Here is a 19,140-nt window from a genome sequence, read left to right on the forward strand (position 1 = left end):
AAAATCTAGTTAACTGTGGGAGCTATGCAATTCATGGCTACATGGTACTAGCAGGTGTGTAAGTTGGCTTCCACCTCTCAAGCATTCATTTTGAACTAATGAAGAGCATACTAACTTGATTTTTAGCATTAAAACTACTGAATGTTAAAAATAAAATTTGATTTTCACTTACTCCTATAGTTTTGCAAGTTAGCTCAAGAGTCCAAAGATACTTATGATTCTCTGAAAATAACTTTAAAGACAGTGCCCTTGAGAACAAAACAATGGGTATCAAGATATGTAAAGATGCATTTGCACACACAAGACACCTTCAAAAAAAAAAAAGGGGGGCAGATAAGAGGTAGGACAGTTGAAGAACTGAAATATATTTTGATTAAACAAAGGATAAGTGTTTATTCCTTTCTTTAGGCCCAATGAATTGACATGAAATATTTTCTTGGCAAGTAGTAGGATGTAAACAAAGCTTTCTCTGCACAACTAACATGCCATGTGAGTAATTCTCCTTCCAACGAAAAGTTTTTAGGTTTTGTTGGAATTATTGTTGTGGTGTGTAGTCAGGTATTGAGCCAAGGTCTTGAAAAAATGAACTGATGAATTATGTATTTGGGTGTTAAATATTTAGTTACTGAAATTAGAGAAACCAGAGAAAAAGTGGGGTGGGTTATACTCAGTAATGCAAAAAGCTGGTTGAAATGTCACCTAATCAATGAAGCCTTCTTCTCAACTATGCACATGCTTTGATTATAGAATTTGCTGAATTATGTTTGGGCATGTAAATATCACTTACCTATAAACTGATAGCGGGTAAAGGATGTTAGCTATGCACAGCAGATATTCACAATTGTGAATGCATAATATATTTCAACATTTTAAGCTATCTTATTATCTGGTATAATTCCAAATTAGAAGATTAAATTTTATTTCCCAGACTCTCTGGTTGGGCTTTTGTGCCATTTATTAATTTACTGTCTCTCGGCTTCAAAATGGTGGACATCCAGTGGTGTCTGACCCTGCTGTTTGTCGAGAATAGCAGCCCCAGCTTGGCCTAATCAACACCTTCGCGTGGTCTTCTCAACAGACACCACATACCCCAGGCCTCCCACCTGCAGTGGCACCCTGACCCTGTCAGCGTGCCAGCTGAGGCTTACCTGTGTCCTGAATGGTTGCTTCCCGATTGCTTGGCAACTAGGAAGAGATCCAGCCTAGTGACCCAATGAACTTCTCTACCATAAACTACTGAACTCTAACTGATTAGACCATGACTGATACAGTTACCAATATAGAAGACTGGGGCCTTGGAAATGAAAACTATTGTAATCACTTTTGGTCTTAACTTGGATAAGAATCAAGTTATTTATTGAAAGTAGCAGCTTCTAGAACGTTCTTTTATACCTAGAGGCAGTAAGCCCCACATGCTTCTATTTTTCTAAACCTTCTATTTAGAGGTACAAGTGATGACACACATTAGTTATTTCAGGTTAAGAGCTGTTCATAATGAAAACAACAACAAAAAATCCCTCAGTACTTTCTGTACACTTACTAGAAAAGGTACAAAGAGAGCCAATATAGAGAATTTTAAGAGTGGTTATGTAGTAAACACATTAGCTTTAATTCTGAAGAACAGGACCTCAGGACCTTCAGTTATTTTAGGTGGAAAACACCATCTTTGCATACAGAACTTTCAGCTGCAGCAGCACAACTTAGAAGGCTGCACTTTACAATATGGTGAGCCTGAGCTTTGGTGCTGCACAGATCTGGGCTCCAATCCCAGCTGTGGTACTTTCGAGCTTTGGCCAATTTATATAATCTCTGAATTCGTATGTGTAATCTCTGAGATTCTGTGTGGGAGGTAAATGTTACATCATCCACGATAATTGATAAGTAGTAAACACTTCCTGCATATAACTGAGGAAATTAAAAAAGATAAGCAACCAGTACAGTGATTAATTTTCCCCTTGCTTTCTCATTTTATAGGTAAGAATACTGAGGCACAGAAATAAGGTTTTGCCAAGAGCGTAGTAACTTATAAAGCTGAAACTAAGCTGAAAATAGTCTTAATTTTTAACAGTATGCAAACTTGGGAAACAAAGTTATGTACAACGACCAGTAGTTCTACTGGGAAGAAGAACTTATTAAATATCATCCTATAAGTTCCTGATAAATACCAGTCCCAATCAAACAGACTGATGAGCTGATAAGTGCAATTTATGAGATTAAAAATTTAAATTTAACATCTTACATTACCATACTTTATGCGTTATAAAGTGCTATGATCAATGTTATTCCACTTGATAACTAGAGTCATTTAAAATGCCCATCTTTTATTAACAGAAGTAACAGAATTTCATAAACTATGAAATTTTAAAATATACATTTTAGGTATGATTTTGCTAAAAATTTCTCAACTTTTAATGAAAACTTGTTTCCCTTAATGACATGTATCATACAACAGAGGTTAAATTGGAGAGATTTACAAAGGATTCATTTTCCCAGGAAGAAAGCTGCTTGGACTTGTTGCAAAAACAAAACAAACAAACAAACAAAGATAAGGATAAAATGTGAAAATAAAATTTACATGATCAAAGAAACAAGACTGCTGTTAAGAGAGGCTAATAATTTTTCAGAATACATCTGTATACCTTATAGTTTCAATTACATGCTGTTTCAATATGACAAGTCTAGACAAACCATATCTTCCCTCCAACTGTTTGCCCCCATCTTCTGAAACCAATGGACACACACATACGCGCACGCGCACACGCACACACACACACAGTTTCTGTAACATAAAACTATGTAAAATGATTTTATAGGAAGGCCATTGCCTTTTCCATTCATGAAAAGTTTAAACGTCTACTGAAATACACTGTTTGCTGTACATAACGTATTGGAATCTTACTCCTTTTCATACTGGTGAACGTGAGCCATGGAGGACTGTGTTTTAGATGGGAAATTATATCACTGTTCCTGCATTATCTGACTGAATACATCCACCCCATATATTCATAAGACACCACAGGATGGTAACATGTCAAATTAATGGTTAATTCTTACCGGCCATACACTTGATTCTTTCTTCACTTCACCGGAGACAAAGTCCATCATGACACAGTATGTGTAATGAGGACACATTTTCCTTGAAAACTAACATTTAAGTGCCATTTTAACTTTTCTTTCACACTTTCACTACAATATATTAACTGACAGCACCACCTATCTTTCAATGAAAGCTTAACCAAGAAATAGGTTTATATTTAGTATCATGCCCGTAGGCTGGCATATACAATTTAGTATAAAATTAAGTCGAAAGTGCAAAAAAATTTTTAAAAATCTAAAAATAAGAGTTTCATTTGACACATACTTACATGGCAGGGGAGATACCATGATCATAAAGGTGGTTTTCCCAGGGCGAGGCTTATCCATGGCACTCTGGATGTGATGACCCCTGCGATTTTCCCAAATGTGGGAAACTCAACTGTATAATTTGTGGTAGTGGGGGACTGCATTCGTGCTTCCCCCTGGTTTAAAAAAAAAAAAAAAAAAAAAAAAAAAGAGTTTCAGTCGACCCTATATAAAATACCTATAACAATATATATATGAAGTTCTTAGTAATGTTTCAAACCAAGGAGTCTGGCTAGTCATACATCAACGACTTTAATTTGGCACAAAATAGTGAATGTAACTAAAAATTGCAATCAGGGAGAAGCAGGGCTATTTTGACTTACAAATTCTAACAGTCATTGACATTTTCACATTCAAGTATTAACTGGAATGTGTGTTGCCTTTTCCTTAGAAGTAGACCCAATATTTTACTCATTTTCTCATTCAGACAAGAAAAAAAAATGAATTGGCAGAAAATTTTATTTTTATTTCCTCTCAGTGTGATACCTATCTATTACAAATAAATTAGTAGTATAATGTGGAAGAGACCTGGTAGTGTGGCACATAGTTCAAACCAAGTATACAATACTCCTTTCTCAGTGTTATATTTTGATCTCAAACTACAACAAAATTCTTTTTAGAAATGAAAACTTCCTTACATAAACTATCTCTCATCAATCAGTACAGAAATACCAGAGAAAATATTTTTGGTTAGAATGAACAAGAATTTGTACCAAAAGCTGAGAAGTCAAACCATGAGAAGCAGCTGATATTATGAAAAGCCTGGTTATGAGGTCCATGAAGAATTAAAATAAATTTACACAGCTACTTCCCTTGTGCAGTTCAACTCTCTAAGGCAAGCTGAGTAAATATTAACTTCCATTTCACCTACAGGGAAACAGATGCACTATTGTTTATGTATGTCAGTCCATGAAAAGAAGAACTCTCAGCCAGGCTTATTTATGGCTGCCTCATCATCTTCTGTTCCCCAGATATAAAAATTAAAACAAACAAACAAAAAGAACGGCCCAGAACAATAGTTCATACCTGTGTATTCCCAGCACTTTAGGAGGCCAAGGTGGGCGGATTGCCTGAGTCCAGGAATTTGAGACCAGCCTGAACAACACGGTGAGACCCTGTCTCTAAAAAAATATACAAAAATTAGCTGGGCATGGTGGTGCATGCCAGCAGTTCTCAGCTACTTGGGAGGCTGAGGCAGGAGGATCACTTGAGCCTAGGAGGTCAAGGTTGCAGTGATCTGTGATCACACCACTGCACTTAAAGCCTGGGCAACAGACTAAGACTGTCTGATAGAAAACAAAACAAAAACAAAACCAAATAAACAAAAAAAATCAAATGATTTCAATTAAAACCAACATTGGAAATAATGTGACAAAAAAATTACTTTGAAAATAGCATTTGGTTATAATTTTTGGTGTAATTGTTAATATGACAAAAGTTTTGAAGACTTTTTTTTAAAATGGCTTGTGAAACTGAGTTGGATAGTTTGATTAAGCATTTTCTTCACAATTAATACACGAGGGTGCTAATATTTTAGAAGGCTCTTTTGTCAGGGTTTATAATTCGTCATACCATACAGCTTGTACCAGGTAGGTGATTCATGTCAGCCGATACTAACATGAACCTTTTTGTAACAAGTTAAATTACCATTCATTATCATCCAATTTAAATACAGTTATCTTGACAGTTATAGCAGAGTTGCCAAAAGAGAGAAATAAGTTCTTCTAAACTTTATAATAATTAGTGAAAATTTCATATTTTTAATGGAATAAAAAGGGTAGTTCTCATCTGTTGGGCTTCATAAGTCTTCTATTCTCTTTCCAAAGTTTCTAACAGTTACTTTCCTAATGTCATACTAATTTTAAATTCCTTCTTTCTTCCTGTAGAGCCCCTTTTAAGGTGTTCTAAAAGAACTACTAATCAACTTCAAGGTTTACTGAACTTTTGTGTCTGAACATTTAAGATACAATAGAAATGTTTATATTTTCTCACATTTTATTGCACAATACAAAACCATTTAAATGCATTAGGAAATGACATTTTGTGTTTAAATAAAAAATAACAAAATGACAAGAGATAACACAATTTATTTAAATATATTCCAACTCAAGATGAAGGCGAGCGGTTTACCTAGAAAGGTTTATATGTTTTAACTATAGTTTTTCATTGAACCATTTTTTTGAAATGTCTTTCTTTTCATTCATGCTTCTTTTCTTCTTTCACTTTAGAAGTTCACAGTGTTATATAAGTGAAAAACAAGAGAGATAGAAACCACCCTAAACATATGGCTTTATGTACATAAAAATTCAATAATGTTGCTATAACCCCTAATACAGTATGATCCTTATTTATTATCCAGAATAAACTTCTGTACATATTAAATTCTTCAAGTACATCTAGAGCAGTGCTTGTTAAAGTGAGGTCCCACTGCTAAGTTAATGGGTATCTCTTTGAAGATCACTTCTAACTTCAACACAATTATTGTAGAGTTGTAACAGTTTATTTATTTTACATGTATCATACATTCTCAAATATTCTAAAATGCTCAAATGAGCCAAACATATACTTTGATTTACATCTAGTTTAATATTCCCTTTATACAGCACCAGAGGTTAAAAATGGATTTGAGTAACCAAATATTCTCTTTCCTTTATTAGTTACAGTTTATCATCATTTATTTTATAGCATTAAACCCAAACTGAAAATGAAGACACCCTGGGTCAAATGCTTTGACCTTAAATAAACATTTCATCCACTTCATACTTAAATACCTAGTTGTTTTTCTATAATGTATGTTTCTTGGTAAAAACTACTGAATCAACTAAGCCGAAACCAGCTTATCTTTGAGGATTAGGCAAGTCGGATAGGATTCTCTAGGTTTGCTTTAAAACTTTTAAGAAATCTGGTTGCCAGTTCGTCATCAACCACTCGACTGTCACTTGACATTGTGACTGTGATGAGCTGGCGCTGCTGCAGTTTGGCATTTCCCTCTTCATCCTCAGTGAGCTTCAGCACAGGTCGGAACCTCCCAACAGCCAAAATGCAGGCCTGAGGAGGGTTAATCACTGCAGTAAATTCATCGATGCCAAACATCCCCAAGTTGGAAATACTAGAGAGAAAACAAAAAGCTCTGAGGGAGGTACATCCTTATCAAAGTCCCCTTTCCCTGAAGCGTGTATTTTATATATTTTACTAGGCAGTGTAATAAGGCAAGAAAAAAATATATATAAGTACTGAAAAAAGGAAAAATTTAGTATTCACAAATAAATTGTGTACTTAGGAAAAATAAGACGCTACAGATAACCAGTAAAAGTAATAAGTAAATTTATTTATGTCGTCAGATAAAAGGTCAATATAAAAAACCCATTTTATATCTAGAGTCATGTTTCATATAACAAAGGATCACATATACAATGGTGCTCTTATAAGATTATAATAGAGTTGAGGAATTCCCTATTGCCAAGTGGCATCATAGCTGTGAAAAATGTCATATTGCAATTACTTTATTTTAAAAATAAATTTAGTGTAGCCTAAGTATATAGTGCTTATAAAGTCTACAGTAGTATATAGTGATGTCCTAAGCCTTCATTCACTCACTGATTCACGCAGAGCAATTTCTAGCTTTGCAAGCTCCATTCACGGTAAGTGACCTAAACAGGTAAACCATGTTTTATTTTTTATATTTTTACCGTACATTTTAAACTGTTTAGATATGTTTAGATACCCAAATACTCACCATTGTGTCACAATTGCTTATGGTATTCAGTAGAGTAACATGCTGTACAGGTTTGTAGTCTAGAAGCAACAGGCTACATCATGCAGCTTAGGTGTGTAGTGGGCTATACCATCTAGGTTTGTGAAAGTATACTCTATGTGTGATGAAACTGCCTATGTATTTCTCATATCCCCATCATAAAGTGGCAAATGACTCTATATACAAGTTGCTATAATTAGAAAATAAAAATGTAAGACAAGGCCATTTATAATAGTATCAAAAAAAAATACCAAAGAATAAAGCTAATGAAACATATATAAGACCTCTACACAGAAAATTGGAAAACATAATTGAAAGAAATCAAAGAACTGAATACACAATGGTTTCTACCATCTTCACTGGTTAGAAGACAATACTGTAAGGATGTCAATTCTCAAATCATCAAAAAAATTAATGCAATCACAATCAAGATTCTAGCAAGGTGTGTGTGTGTGTGCGCGCGTGCGCGTGTGTGCGCGCGTGCAAATCAATGTTAGATTTTATTTGGAAATATGAAAAGCCAGAATGCAATCTTGAGGGTAAACAAAACTGGAAGACTTCATTATCAGCTGTCAAGAGTTGTAGTTTGGTGGCAGTAAACAAAGGACAGAGAAACGGGCCAGTGGAAAAAAACTGCACAGAACCAGACCAATATTTAAATAAACACTTTTTCAATGCCATGAAAAAGGAGAGATCAATATTCAATAAATGATGCTGTTCAAACTTAGTATCCATATGGGGGAAAAAGAGAACTTTGAACTTCACATTATATATAAAATCCAATTTCAGATGAATTGTGATCTACATGTGAAAAGTAAAGTAAAATGCTTTTAGAAGATAACACAGAAGAGTAACTTCATGACTCTGAGATAGGCAAAATATCCTAATAGAAAACAAATAATGTCAACTAAAAAGAAAAATACTGATAAAAAGGAATTCATTAGAATTCAGAACTTCCGTTCACTTAAAAAAATTACCGAGAGAGAGCCCCAAAGTCAAGTCACAGAGTGTGAAAGGTATCTGAAACAATATACATCCTACAAAGGACTGTGCATCTGCAAATAAGAACTATACATCGTTTTTTTTAAATGGACACCGGACTGCAATGGGTACTTTACCTCATGAATTACCAGATACCCAAATGGCTGATGAGTGAAAAGTACTAAACATCATTAATTTGCACATCACTGACCACAAAAAGTACCACCGCACACTCCAAGAATCGTTAAAATTTAAAACGTAACATTAAACAATGGCAAGAATGCGGAGCAACAGGAATTCTCAGGACTGCTGATGGAAGTATAAATTTGTATAATCATTTGGAAAACTATTTGGCAGTATCGACTGAAGCTTCTAACTTAGGAATTCTACTTTTAGGTCTATACAACAAAAAGTGTACACATATTCACCATAAGACAACAATAAGAATGTTCATAGCATCATTATTTGTAATAGCACCGAAATGGAAGCAACACAAATGCCCATCAACAGTAAAACGCATTCTGGTATATTTATACAATAGAGTATTATATACTGCAATAATAACATATAAGTGGCTGTTTCACACAGCAATATCATAGACATTGATATTGTGGAGGTCAGATACTAAAGAATACATAGTATTTATCACTCCATGTTAGTCAATGTCCAAGGAACGTTTAGTTCAACACTGATAGGTTCCTACTAGCTTTAATATGAAAGCCTGACTAGTCTGAAGAATATTTCCCCATATTGTGTTGTCTAAATAATTTTTAGATTAAATTTAAAAAAATATTTCAGATAAATGAAAGGCTGACATGGATTTTTATATCTGTTTGATGCTATGGATAATTAAGAGTTTAAATTTTACCTAAAAGACCCTCCTTGGTATTCTTCAGGCAACAATTTTCCATCTCTTGCTTTCTTTGACAGAGCCTGAGAAAAATATAAACAGAGTATGACAACCAACAAAATGTTATACAGTTGATCTTGTCACTTGAAATATCTGTATGTGGTACACTCTCAATCTGATATGCCTTGATTTGACTTTGTTACCTATATAAAAATAATTTTCTCTAAGAACAAAAGCACAGATAATTTAAAAAACTAAAAATGTTAATCAAAACTCTAGAAAAATCACTTCCTTTAACAATTTTTCAAAAATGGGAATTACACTGTGTACCATCAATTACTATGCAGAATGCTTTAGAGTTTGCTATGTACGCAATGAAATTTTCTATTTTGCCTATAAAACTTTTTATTGTAAGAAAAAAATACAAGAATCCATTCTGGTCAATTTAGTGTTTTTTGTTTGTTTGTTTGTTTGTTTGTTTGTTTGAGAGGGAATCTTACTCTGTCGCCCTGGCTGGAGTGCAGTGGCATGACTTTGGCTTACTGCAACCTTCATCTCCCAAATTCAAGCGATTCTCCTGCCTCAGCCTCCAGAGTAGCTGGGATTACAGGCACCCACAACCACGCCCAGCTAATTTTTTGTATTTTTAGTAGAGATGGAGTTTCACCATGTTGGTCAGGCTGGTTTCTTCCTGACCTCAAGTGATCCACCTGCCTTGGCTTCCCAAAGTCCTGGGATTACAGGTGTGAGGCATTATGCCTGACCGATCTAGTGTGTTTTAAATATATTATCTAATGGCAGCCAAAATAGTATACCCACAATCCTACAGCCAATATTCAGTTTTTATCTTTCCGGTTTGCTTCATTTTTACCCACAATCTCAATCTCACACAATGGTTATAAAAAATAAAATTTTATATTTCATTATTCAATATTATATGTATTCTCTATGTTGTCAGCCTTCAGAAATGATTTTTAAATGTTTGTTCCTAAAGAATGCATCTGCCTAATTTACTTGGTTATTTCCCAGTGTTATAATTTGTTTCACTAGTTTCTTCTAAATTATTTCAGGTAAATTTTCAGAAGTGGAATTGCAGTGCCCTAGAGCACAGACTTCTTTTGGTTCTTGATCCTATAGCTAAATCATTTCCTTAATGAGCTAGTCCAATTTATACTGCCACAAGGAATATAAGGATGTAGTTGATTCATATCACTCTTGATCATATCGATTTCTAAAAATATTACAGAAGACAAGACAGATGACACATTAATTAAATTTTCCTCTCACTTGTACTTGGAATTAATCATGTTTCTGTTAATTTTTATTTTTCAGTGCTTCAAAAGCAAGGGAACAGAGGTTGAGTCATGATATATAAACAATAATGCATTAAGAGGAAGGGTAGGGAAAAATGAAGTCACTGTCATTTGGGTAGATAAAATAAATGTGGGGTTTGTATTACATAGGCACCATTACAATCACAGTTGATAACTATTTAACTTTAACTCATAGATGAAAATGATTACAGGTGTATACTATTTACATATAGTTATTTATAACAATATTTGGATCCAAAGTAAAAAATGAGATGAACTTTGACTTATATAGTTCTTGGAATAACAGGAGAGAGAATAATCGACAAATGCATTTTTCCTCCCTTAAGCAAGGTAACTGTTCACATGATTTGAAAAGATACATATATGAACTTTGTGCATTCATCTCAGAGAGTTGAACCTATGTTTTGATTCGGCAGTTTAGAAATGCTTTTTGTGTAGAATCTAGACAGGAATACATCAGTGTCCACCGTGGCCTATAGTGAAAAACCAAATATTGGCTAATAAAACCTAAAAGCAAGCAATGGGCAGTTTTCAAAGGCAGATGGTCTCAATATATCCTGAATTACCACACTGAAACAAATGAAAAAAATTCATTTTAATAACTAGATTGCAAGCACATATACTAAAAGCAAAACAAAACACACACAAAACCTAAACTCTCTAGATCTTAAATATATCAACAGGAAATTCTTGTCAGTGAACTCTAGTAAGAGTCTGAAACAGGTATGGAGTCTAAGAAGGACTGTCGATTTTATAAATTTGTAATTATCATTGGACTCTCCTGGCAATGTGGACTTAAAAGCAAAGGTATATGTTACTTGAAGCATCTAGCTGAAAGAATAAAAACTGACCAGCAAATATTTTTACAATATAACACATGCCTTGCTATTTCATTCAGAAAAACTTACTGAGTACTTATAAAGTAAACTTTCGTCTCTGCCTTTTAATACTGTTACAAGTAATGAAGAATTAAGAATAGCACAGGATCCATGGCATGTTACTACATTACTTTATTCAGGGAATACCAACTTGAACTTGGCTGGGGCATGCCTACAGCCGCCACACTGGCATCCTTGGGATTACTGAGGGTCAAGAAGTAAATGTGTAGTACAAGTGTTCTTAACCTGGGGTTCATGGATGAATCTGCGGAAAGCCACAAACTGATGAAAAATTAATTTCAATAAAACAGGTTTTACTGAAATTTGTTTTAAAATAAATTCAACAAGCAATGACTGCATTTCAAGCACTCTTCTAGAATTAGATAAATGGCAATGGACAGTGAGCATCAGACAGTAGGGAACACAGAAGGGTGAACTAATAAATGAACAAGGTAATTTTCAAAGAGTAACAAACCATATGAAGACAATAAAACAGGGTAATGAGATAAGAGTGTTAGGGAATTGGCCGGGTGTGGTGGCTCACGCCTGTAATCTCAGCACTTTGGGAGGCCGAGGTGGGTGGATCACCTGAGGTCAGGAGTTCAAGATCAGCCTGGCCAACATGGTGAAACCCTGTCTTTAAAAAAAAAAAATCTTAATTAAAAAAAAAAAAGAAAGAAAGAAACAGTGTTAGGGAACTATTTCAGCTATGGAAGCTGCAGAAGGCCTAAGAAATTAGCAAGTGAATGGAGAAACCAATGATGAAAAGAGCCAGCCAAGTGTCGATCAGAGGGAATATGTACTGGATAGTGTGTCTGCTAGTGAGAATCCAGAGCTCAACCAGTCCACGATCCCACAGTCTTCTCAAAAAGACTGCTCCTGTCTCACCAGGTAGGAAGTCTTGGTCTCTGCTGTAGGTTCTCTAATCCACTGCCTATTTGCTAAGACGACAAACTCACATTCCTCCTGGAATCCTCACTGCTTCTTTGGCAGAGTACTCTTCCGTTTGACTCAGGTCTCTTCTTTCTTAACCCTTTTCTCTCCCACTCGCAAAAATGAGGAGGAATAAGTAGTCCTCCCTTATTTGTGGGGGATACTTCAAAGACCCACAGTAGAGGCCTAAAATGGCAGACAGCATTGAACTCTTTACATACAGTCATGTGCCACATAAGGATACTTAGGCCAAAGGCAGAACACAAATATGACAATGGTCCCGTAAGATGACAATGGAGCTGAAAAATTCCTATCACACAAATACTTACCATTGTAGTACTATTTTCTTATACTATGCAATACAGTAATATGCTGTATTGCAGGTTTGTACCACACAAAGCCTTGGTGTGTAGTGTAGCAGTCTCTAACATCTAGGTTTGTGTAAGTACCCTCTATGATGTTCACACAATGAGAAAATCACCTAACCGTGCATTTCTCAGAATGCATCCCTGAAGTGATGCATGCCTGTACTATTTATTGCATGACTGTACTATTTATTCCTACACATACATACTTATGATAAAGTTTAATTTAAAAATTAAGCACAGTAACAGATTAACAACAATAACTAATTATAGAACAGGCCAGGCACAGTGACTCTCGCCTGTAATCCCAGTACTTTAGGAGGCCCAGGTGGATGGATCACGAGGTCAGGAGTTCAAGATCAGCCTAGCTAAAACGGTGAAACCTCATCTCTACTAAAATAACAAAAATTAGCCGGGTGTGGTGGCGGGTGCCTGTAATCCCATAATCTCAGCTACTTAGGAGGCTGAGGCAGGGAATTGCTTGAACCCGGGAGGGGGAGGGGAGGTTGCAGTAAGCTAAGATCCGCCACTACACTCCAGCCTGGATGACAGGGCAAGATTCTGTCACAAAAAAAAAATAAAAATAAAAAAAAAGAAAAAAAACAACGAAAAAATCCCAGAACAATTTCAACAATGTAAAATTTATGTGAATGTGGTCTCTCTCAGAATATCTTGTATAGCACTCACCTATTTTCAAATTTGGTTGACCGCAGGTAACTAAAACCCGTGAAACCTTGGATAAGAGAGAACTACAGTATCTTAAATTCCAAATCAAAAGGTTGGACTTAGAGACATAGAAAACCAATGATTGTACTCCTTTTCTTCTACCTGGTGAATCAACTAATTATGGTGCATTTGGTAGAACTGTTGAGTCTTTAGCTATTCTTCTTGTTTATTTCTCAAAGTCCAGGAGCTGCTTCTCTAGTATTTTTTTTTTTTTTCAGAGAAAACATTACTGATTCTAGAAAGTTGATAACCTGACCACTACTAGTTATAAAACTAGTATGTGAGAAACAGAAAAGCTGAGTGGTTGGGTACAGGCTCTAGTCTACAGTCTGACTGGGTTCTCATGCTGGCTACATCATTTAATAAGTATAAGATTTGGAGCAAATTATTTAACCTCTCTTTTTTTCCCCATCAGGTGCTTCATCAACCATATCAAATTATTATCTTATACTTGATAGGGTGGTTTTAAAGAGGATTTACATAAAAGGCTTACAGCAAAAACTGGTACAAAGTATGGCAGCTGCTATTATTGTTAGAGTTGTTAAAATTGTTAAACTGTAAAAATACTTCTAGAAATTGTATGTCTTTAAACAAGAGGATTACAAATACTATATTCATATATGAAATAGCCATTTTTCTCTCTGGGCTGGAACAGATTTTACCCTGGAATTAAAATCATTCTAAATTTTATCCGTTTAAATACATAAACATTCTACTATTTAATAAGCCATAGCACAAAGCCTGATGTACAAATACTGACAAGAATCAAACTGTATAAAATGGCACTATTCCATAAATGGAATATTGCCGTTTATCCTGTTTGGGGGACAGTGGTAAAATATAACATTAAAGCACAGGACAGAAAATCCATTTATTACCAACTTTACAACCCACTACTATACTTGCACACTCAAGCAGACACTGTTTTTTGCACAGTAAAGCCGAATTCAATATAATCTTGCTTGACTTGGAATTGAGTCAAAATTTACACTGAATATGAAGAACGCACACACACTCTCTCTTTCTCTCTCTCAGGGTTTCTACTTGGTGCATACATATTTTTAACGCCTATTAGTCCACAGCAGCTAAATGAACATATCTCTATAGAGCCTATCTAAAATATTTAGTTTTTAAGCCACAGTTTAAACCATACAAGTTTTAAAAATAATCTTGCTTACAAGATAAACCATTTCAGCAATAAACTAATTTTGCAGGCACTCAGATGTCTATTACACACAGGTGTGCACACACACACTCTGTCTGTCTCTCTTTCTTTCTCTCTCTCCTGTAAACTAGAGAACTACTATGCTAAATAGGCCATACAAGGTGACTGCTTCTCATGGGAGGCCTCATATTTCTTCTGAGTACAGCCAAAGGTGATTGATTATCTCTACCAGGTTATGCCCCTGTACCATGTGATACACTGGCCTGGCATGAGTGACCTGTCCAACAAGAATACTTCATAAAGTACTACATGGTGGACCAAATCAAACCTTCCTTTTTGGTAACTTTGAGGGAGAAAAAGCAAAGAGGAGGTAGAGAAGTAAATGATTAGACAGGAAAAAAAAAGGTAAACAGTAAAAGGAAGGAGAAAGGTGGTATAACAGAAAGATCATTCAGTAGGGGCTCTAGAATCAAACTGCCTGGGTTAACTAGTCCTCATTGTCACTGCTTTCTAGCTGTATTGCCTTAGGCAAATTTGTCAAAGTTGCTAAAACTCAATCTCCTGAATTTCAAAAAGAAGTTAAGGTTCCAATTGTACTGGGTTAATAGGATTAAATGAAGCACTTAGCCCAGTGCCGGGCATAGTGTAAGAACAAGAGTGAAGGGCTGATCAGAGAGCAGGGTGGGAAAGAGAAGCAGGCAGAATGAGAAGCACACAGGGCAGCCAGAGCTCAGCAAACTGTGGGTTCCTGCTTTAGTTACAGGAAATGCCCAAGGACCACAGAGACCACTACACTCCACCGGGTTATGACCGCCCTTCCCGTTGCTGTGAGGCCCAGCTGACAGGCTGGTGAGACTGCTCCTTACCTCTTAAACGTATGGTTTTTCAGGATGCAAGGAATGGAGAAAGCTAACATAGCTACTTAAGAATTACATATTATAGCAGCAAAATTTGTAAATTGTTCAGAATCAAGGAAATCTTCCTATAATGGTTAATTCTAAAAATTTAATGTATATAAAAATAAGGAAATTCTAGCTCTGCAGTTCAGTTCCATAACATTATAATAGTACTTTATATTTTACCGGTTGTTTCAACACTTAATCTCATTTAACATTCACAAAAACACAGATATGAGTATTCTCAGTGTTGCTGAAAACCCTTGATAAATATAAGGAACATACCATATCCCAGCAAACCAATCTCTACTACTTTGACTTTTGAACTGACCAAATTAATGCTATCTTTTTCTTTCTCTCTCTTTTTTTTTTTTGGAGATACAGTGTCCTGCTCTGTCATCCAGGCTTGAATGCAGCTGAGATAACAGGTGTGCACCACCATGCCGGGCTAATTTTTGTATTTTTAGTAGAGATGGGGTTTCACCATGTTGGCCAGACTGGTCTCAAACCCCTGGCCTCAAGTGATCCACCTGCCTCAGACTCCAAAGTGCTGGGAATAAGGCATGAACCGCCATGTCCTGCCTCATCTTTCATTTAACAGTTGCATTTTTATCTATACGAACACTTTCTGCAAATCTTTTCAAAGAGAAGAAAGACCTAAAAATATCGATTCTAGTGGGCTCACTTTTATCTACCTCTAAAATTCCAAGTAAACTCAATATTTATGGGTATGCTTTTAAAGCTAGATTAACTTGTACATATTTATTTATTTTGAGTAAGAAGGTTTACACAGTTATATACTGTTGGCTCCCCAAAGAAGTCTTACCTTCTATCTTTTATCGCCTTTTTAAATTTATAAATTGTTCTGCCACTATATATATAACAGGTCCTTGGCAAATGGAAAGAGAATCACTTAACCAATGAATCAGAAATTTTCAGTGGAATCACTTTGAGACTTGTGATACTTCTGTCAAAAAACACCCTTTGAAATTACTGAGGCTGTCAAAGCTGCCCCACTGCCTATGTTCTTGCCTATTCAATGTGCTGTTTTTTTGGTGAAATAAAATTCCTTTACACTGGAGTTACAAAAACTGCTTTTCAAGAAATCCTGAAAAAATAAAGCAACTTTGCCTCTACAACACTAAGTTCATTTTTATTTTTTTTGAGATGGAATCTCCCTCCGTTACCAGGCTGGAGTGCAGTGGTGGATCTCAGCTCACTGTAATCTCTGCCTCCCGGTTCAAGTGATTCTCATGCCTCAGCCTCCCAAGTAGCTGGGATTACAGGCACACACCATCACACCCAGGTAATCTTTGTATTTTTAGTAGAGACAAGCTTTCACCATGTTGGCCAGGTTGGTCTTGATCTCCTGACTTCGTGATCCTCCTGCCTCAGCCTCCAAAAGTGCTGGGATTACAGGTGTGAGCCACCGCACCTGGCCACGAAGTCATTTTATTGGTCTTAATTTTAGAGAAGTGAATACACTTTAAGAATAAAATGTTATCAACACTGAGGTCTATCTATCACCACTTTCACAGAAATACAGTTTCAGCTTAACTTCAACTTTAAAACCTACCTGAAATAGCATCTTTAGGGTTGAATTCTGGACTTTGGAAAATAAAGCTCATCTTTAGCATGAATAAAATTATTCTCTAATTTATTTATATGTTATTTCTTAATTTTTGAATATTAAATTTTCTTATAATGGTTTATACTTGGATAAAAACTTTAAAAACCTATATATGTGACAATCATTTGAAATAGCTCTCCCCTTCACACACACACAAAATCAGTCTGACTAGATTAAGTCAAGACTTTATCAGAAAGTAATTATGCAAAACTATATGCTAACATTTTGAAAGCCTGATCTTCCTTAAGACATACCTTTACGGAGTCAGCAATTTCCTGGATACCCTTAGCAGCAGCATCTTTAATGATTGGTGTAATTAAGCCTTTATCTGTTGCCACAGCCACTGAAATGTCAATACATGGCAGTTGCTTTGGGCCCTCTCCATCCCAGCTTACATTAACATCTGGCATTTGCTAGAAACAGAAAAAACATGTTATTAAAAAACCACCTTTAGACCAAGGTGGTTACAGAAAAATAAAATTATTGTGCATTTTCCAAAGTGAACATAGCTAGACAAAAGAAAATAAAAATTTGGTTTGAAAAAATGGTTTGAATTTCCGTGTCAATTATCTTTCATGTTTGCCAAGAATAATTAAACATACCACCTTTTATATATATTTTACTGCACTTTGTTCTGGGGTACATGTGCAGAACACGCAGGATTGTTGTATAGGTACATACCTGGCAATGTGGTTTGTCGCCTCCATTCCCCCATCACCTACCTATATCTGGCATTTCTCCCCATGGTATCCCACCCTAACCTCCCTACCCTCCGCTGTCCCTCCCCTAATCCCCCACAACAGACCCCAGTGTGTGATGCTCCCCTCCCTGTGTCCAGGTGTTCTCATTGTTCAACAGCCACCTATGAGTGAGAACATGCAGTGTTTGATTTTTTGTTCTTGTGTCAGTTTGCTGAGAATGATTATACCACCTTTTTGAAGCAAGTTTGAAGAAACTCTGATGAGGTACATGTTTTGATCTCTTTATATCATGGTGGGGAAAAAAAGGGCTTTCTTTCCTGATTGCTAGAAGGTATTTAATGTCTGTTGTACTTCTTACCTCATATGATAATGAACATGATCTTAAGGGGAGGAGGAAAGTGGAAAAGGGTAATGATATTAGATCACATTATTCCTTCAGCATGAAGGAAATCTTACTTTCTAGCCCAGCTCTGGGATGTATATATATATATAGGCAGGTCTTCAATAAATTACTTCCCTATTTAAAAAAGATTTCATAAGCTTCATAAACACATGACATATACCACATAATATGAACATACATACATTTAACATTCAAGCAACTATACTGAGGATGAAAAAAAGGATCAAATTACTAAATGCCTGGAAACTCTGTCTATTACTAATGTTTCCCTGTATCACAGGTGAAAATGATGCTGAAAAACAGAAATCAAAAGCAAATTTCTGTTATCCAAAATTCTGTTTTCTAACAAAGAAGATCCAGGCCTCCTGGCATGTCATTTAAGCATGGCAATATACAATTTGATTCCACTCTATCTGTCTCATTTTACTTGTGACCACTCCCCTGAGATGAATCTTCCACTTGGCTCACTGTCATGCTACGCTCACTTCCATTTCAAGGCTACTTTCACATTGCTTTTCAATTGCTCTTCCATTTTTCCATCTTTCAAGACTCAGTTCCTTCACTCATTCAACAATGTCACTATGTTAAAAGGATAAAGTCCCAGCCCCTCAGAAGATTTGCAATTCTTCATAGACACCACTAAAAGAGAAACAAACAAACAAAAAAGCCCTGATGAATGAAGAATATCTGGCAAATAAATTTAAATATAAAATGTAAAGAAAACCTACAGCACACGGTCAAAGCTGTATTAAAAATCTCTCTCTTTTTTTCTTTTTCTTTTCTTTTTTTTTTTTTGAGACAGAGTCTTGCTCTGTCACCAGGCTGGAGTACAGTGGCATGATCTTGGCTCACTGCAACCTCCGCCTCCCAGGTTTCAAGTAATTCTCCTGCCTCAGCCTCCCGAGTAGCTGGGACTACAGGTGCACGCCACCACACCCAGCTAATTTTTGTATTTTTAAGTAGAGGTTTCATCATGTTGGCCAGGATGGTTTCGATCTCTTGACCTCGTGATCTGCCAGTCTTAAAAATCTGTATCTTAAACCTTCTTATTATGGTGATCATTAAAAAATCTGGAGACAGATGGTGGAGAGGATGTGGAGAAAAAGAAAACACTTTTACACT

At 35.8% G+C, this 19,140-nt stretch overlaps 1 protein-coding gene and 1 non-coding gene across 3 annotated transcripts in view; one reads left to right on the plus strand and one right to left on the minus strand.

The window, feature by feature from the left end:
* The first annotated feature begins 3,357 nt into the window (after positions 1-3,357).
* On the plus strand, positions 3,358-3,521 carry LOC116555272. Its single transcript, XR_004270468.1, has one exon. It is a non-coding gene; the product is annotated as a U1 spliceosomal RNA (small nuclear RNA).
* A 1,948-nt stretch (positions 3,522-5,469) lies between these two features.
* PDHX (pyruvate dehydrogenase complex component X) overlaps positions 5,470-19,140 on the minus strand; it is a 79,575-nt gene continuing 65,904 nt past the window's right edge. The window contains exons 9-11 of one of the 2 annotated variants that reach the window (XM_032283588.1): positions 17,169-17,327; positions 9,006-9,070; positions 5,470-6,511 (exon numbers count right to left, since the gene is read on the minus strand). In XM_032283588.1, coding sequence (XP_032139479.1) covers positions 6,253-6,511; positions 9,006-9,070; positions 17,169-17,327 — 483 coding nt within the window. In that variant the 3' untranslated portion in view covers positions 5,470-6,252. The remainder of the gene's footprint in view (positions 6,512-9,005; positions 9,071-17,168; positions 17,328-19,140) is intronic. The other variant, XM_032283589.1, reaches the window with a different exon arrangement.

This window comes from Sapajus apella, unplaced genomic scaffold (assembly GCF_009761245.1).
Source record: "Sapajus apella isolate SASKATOON/1434 unplaced genomic scaffold, GSC_monkey_1.0 scaffold14, whole genome shotgun sequence".
NCBI classification, from domain to species: domain Eukaryota; kingdom Metazoa; phylum Chordata; class Mammalia; order Primates; family Cebidae; genus Sapajus; species Sapajus apella.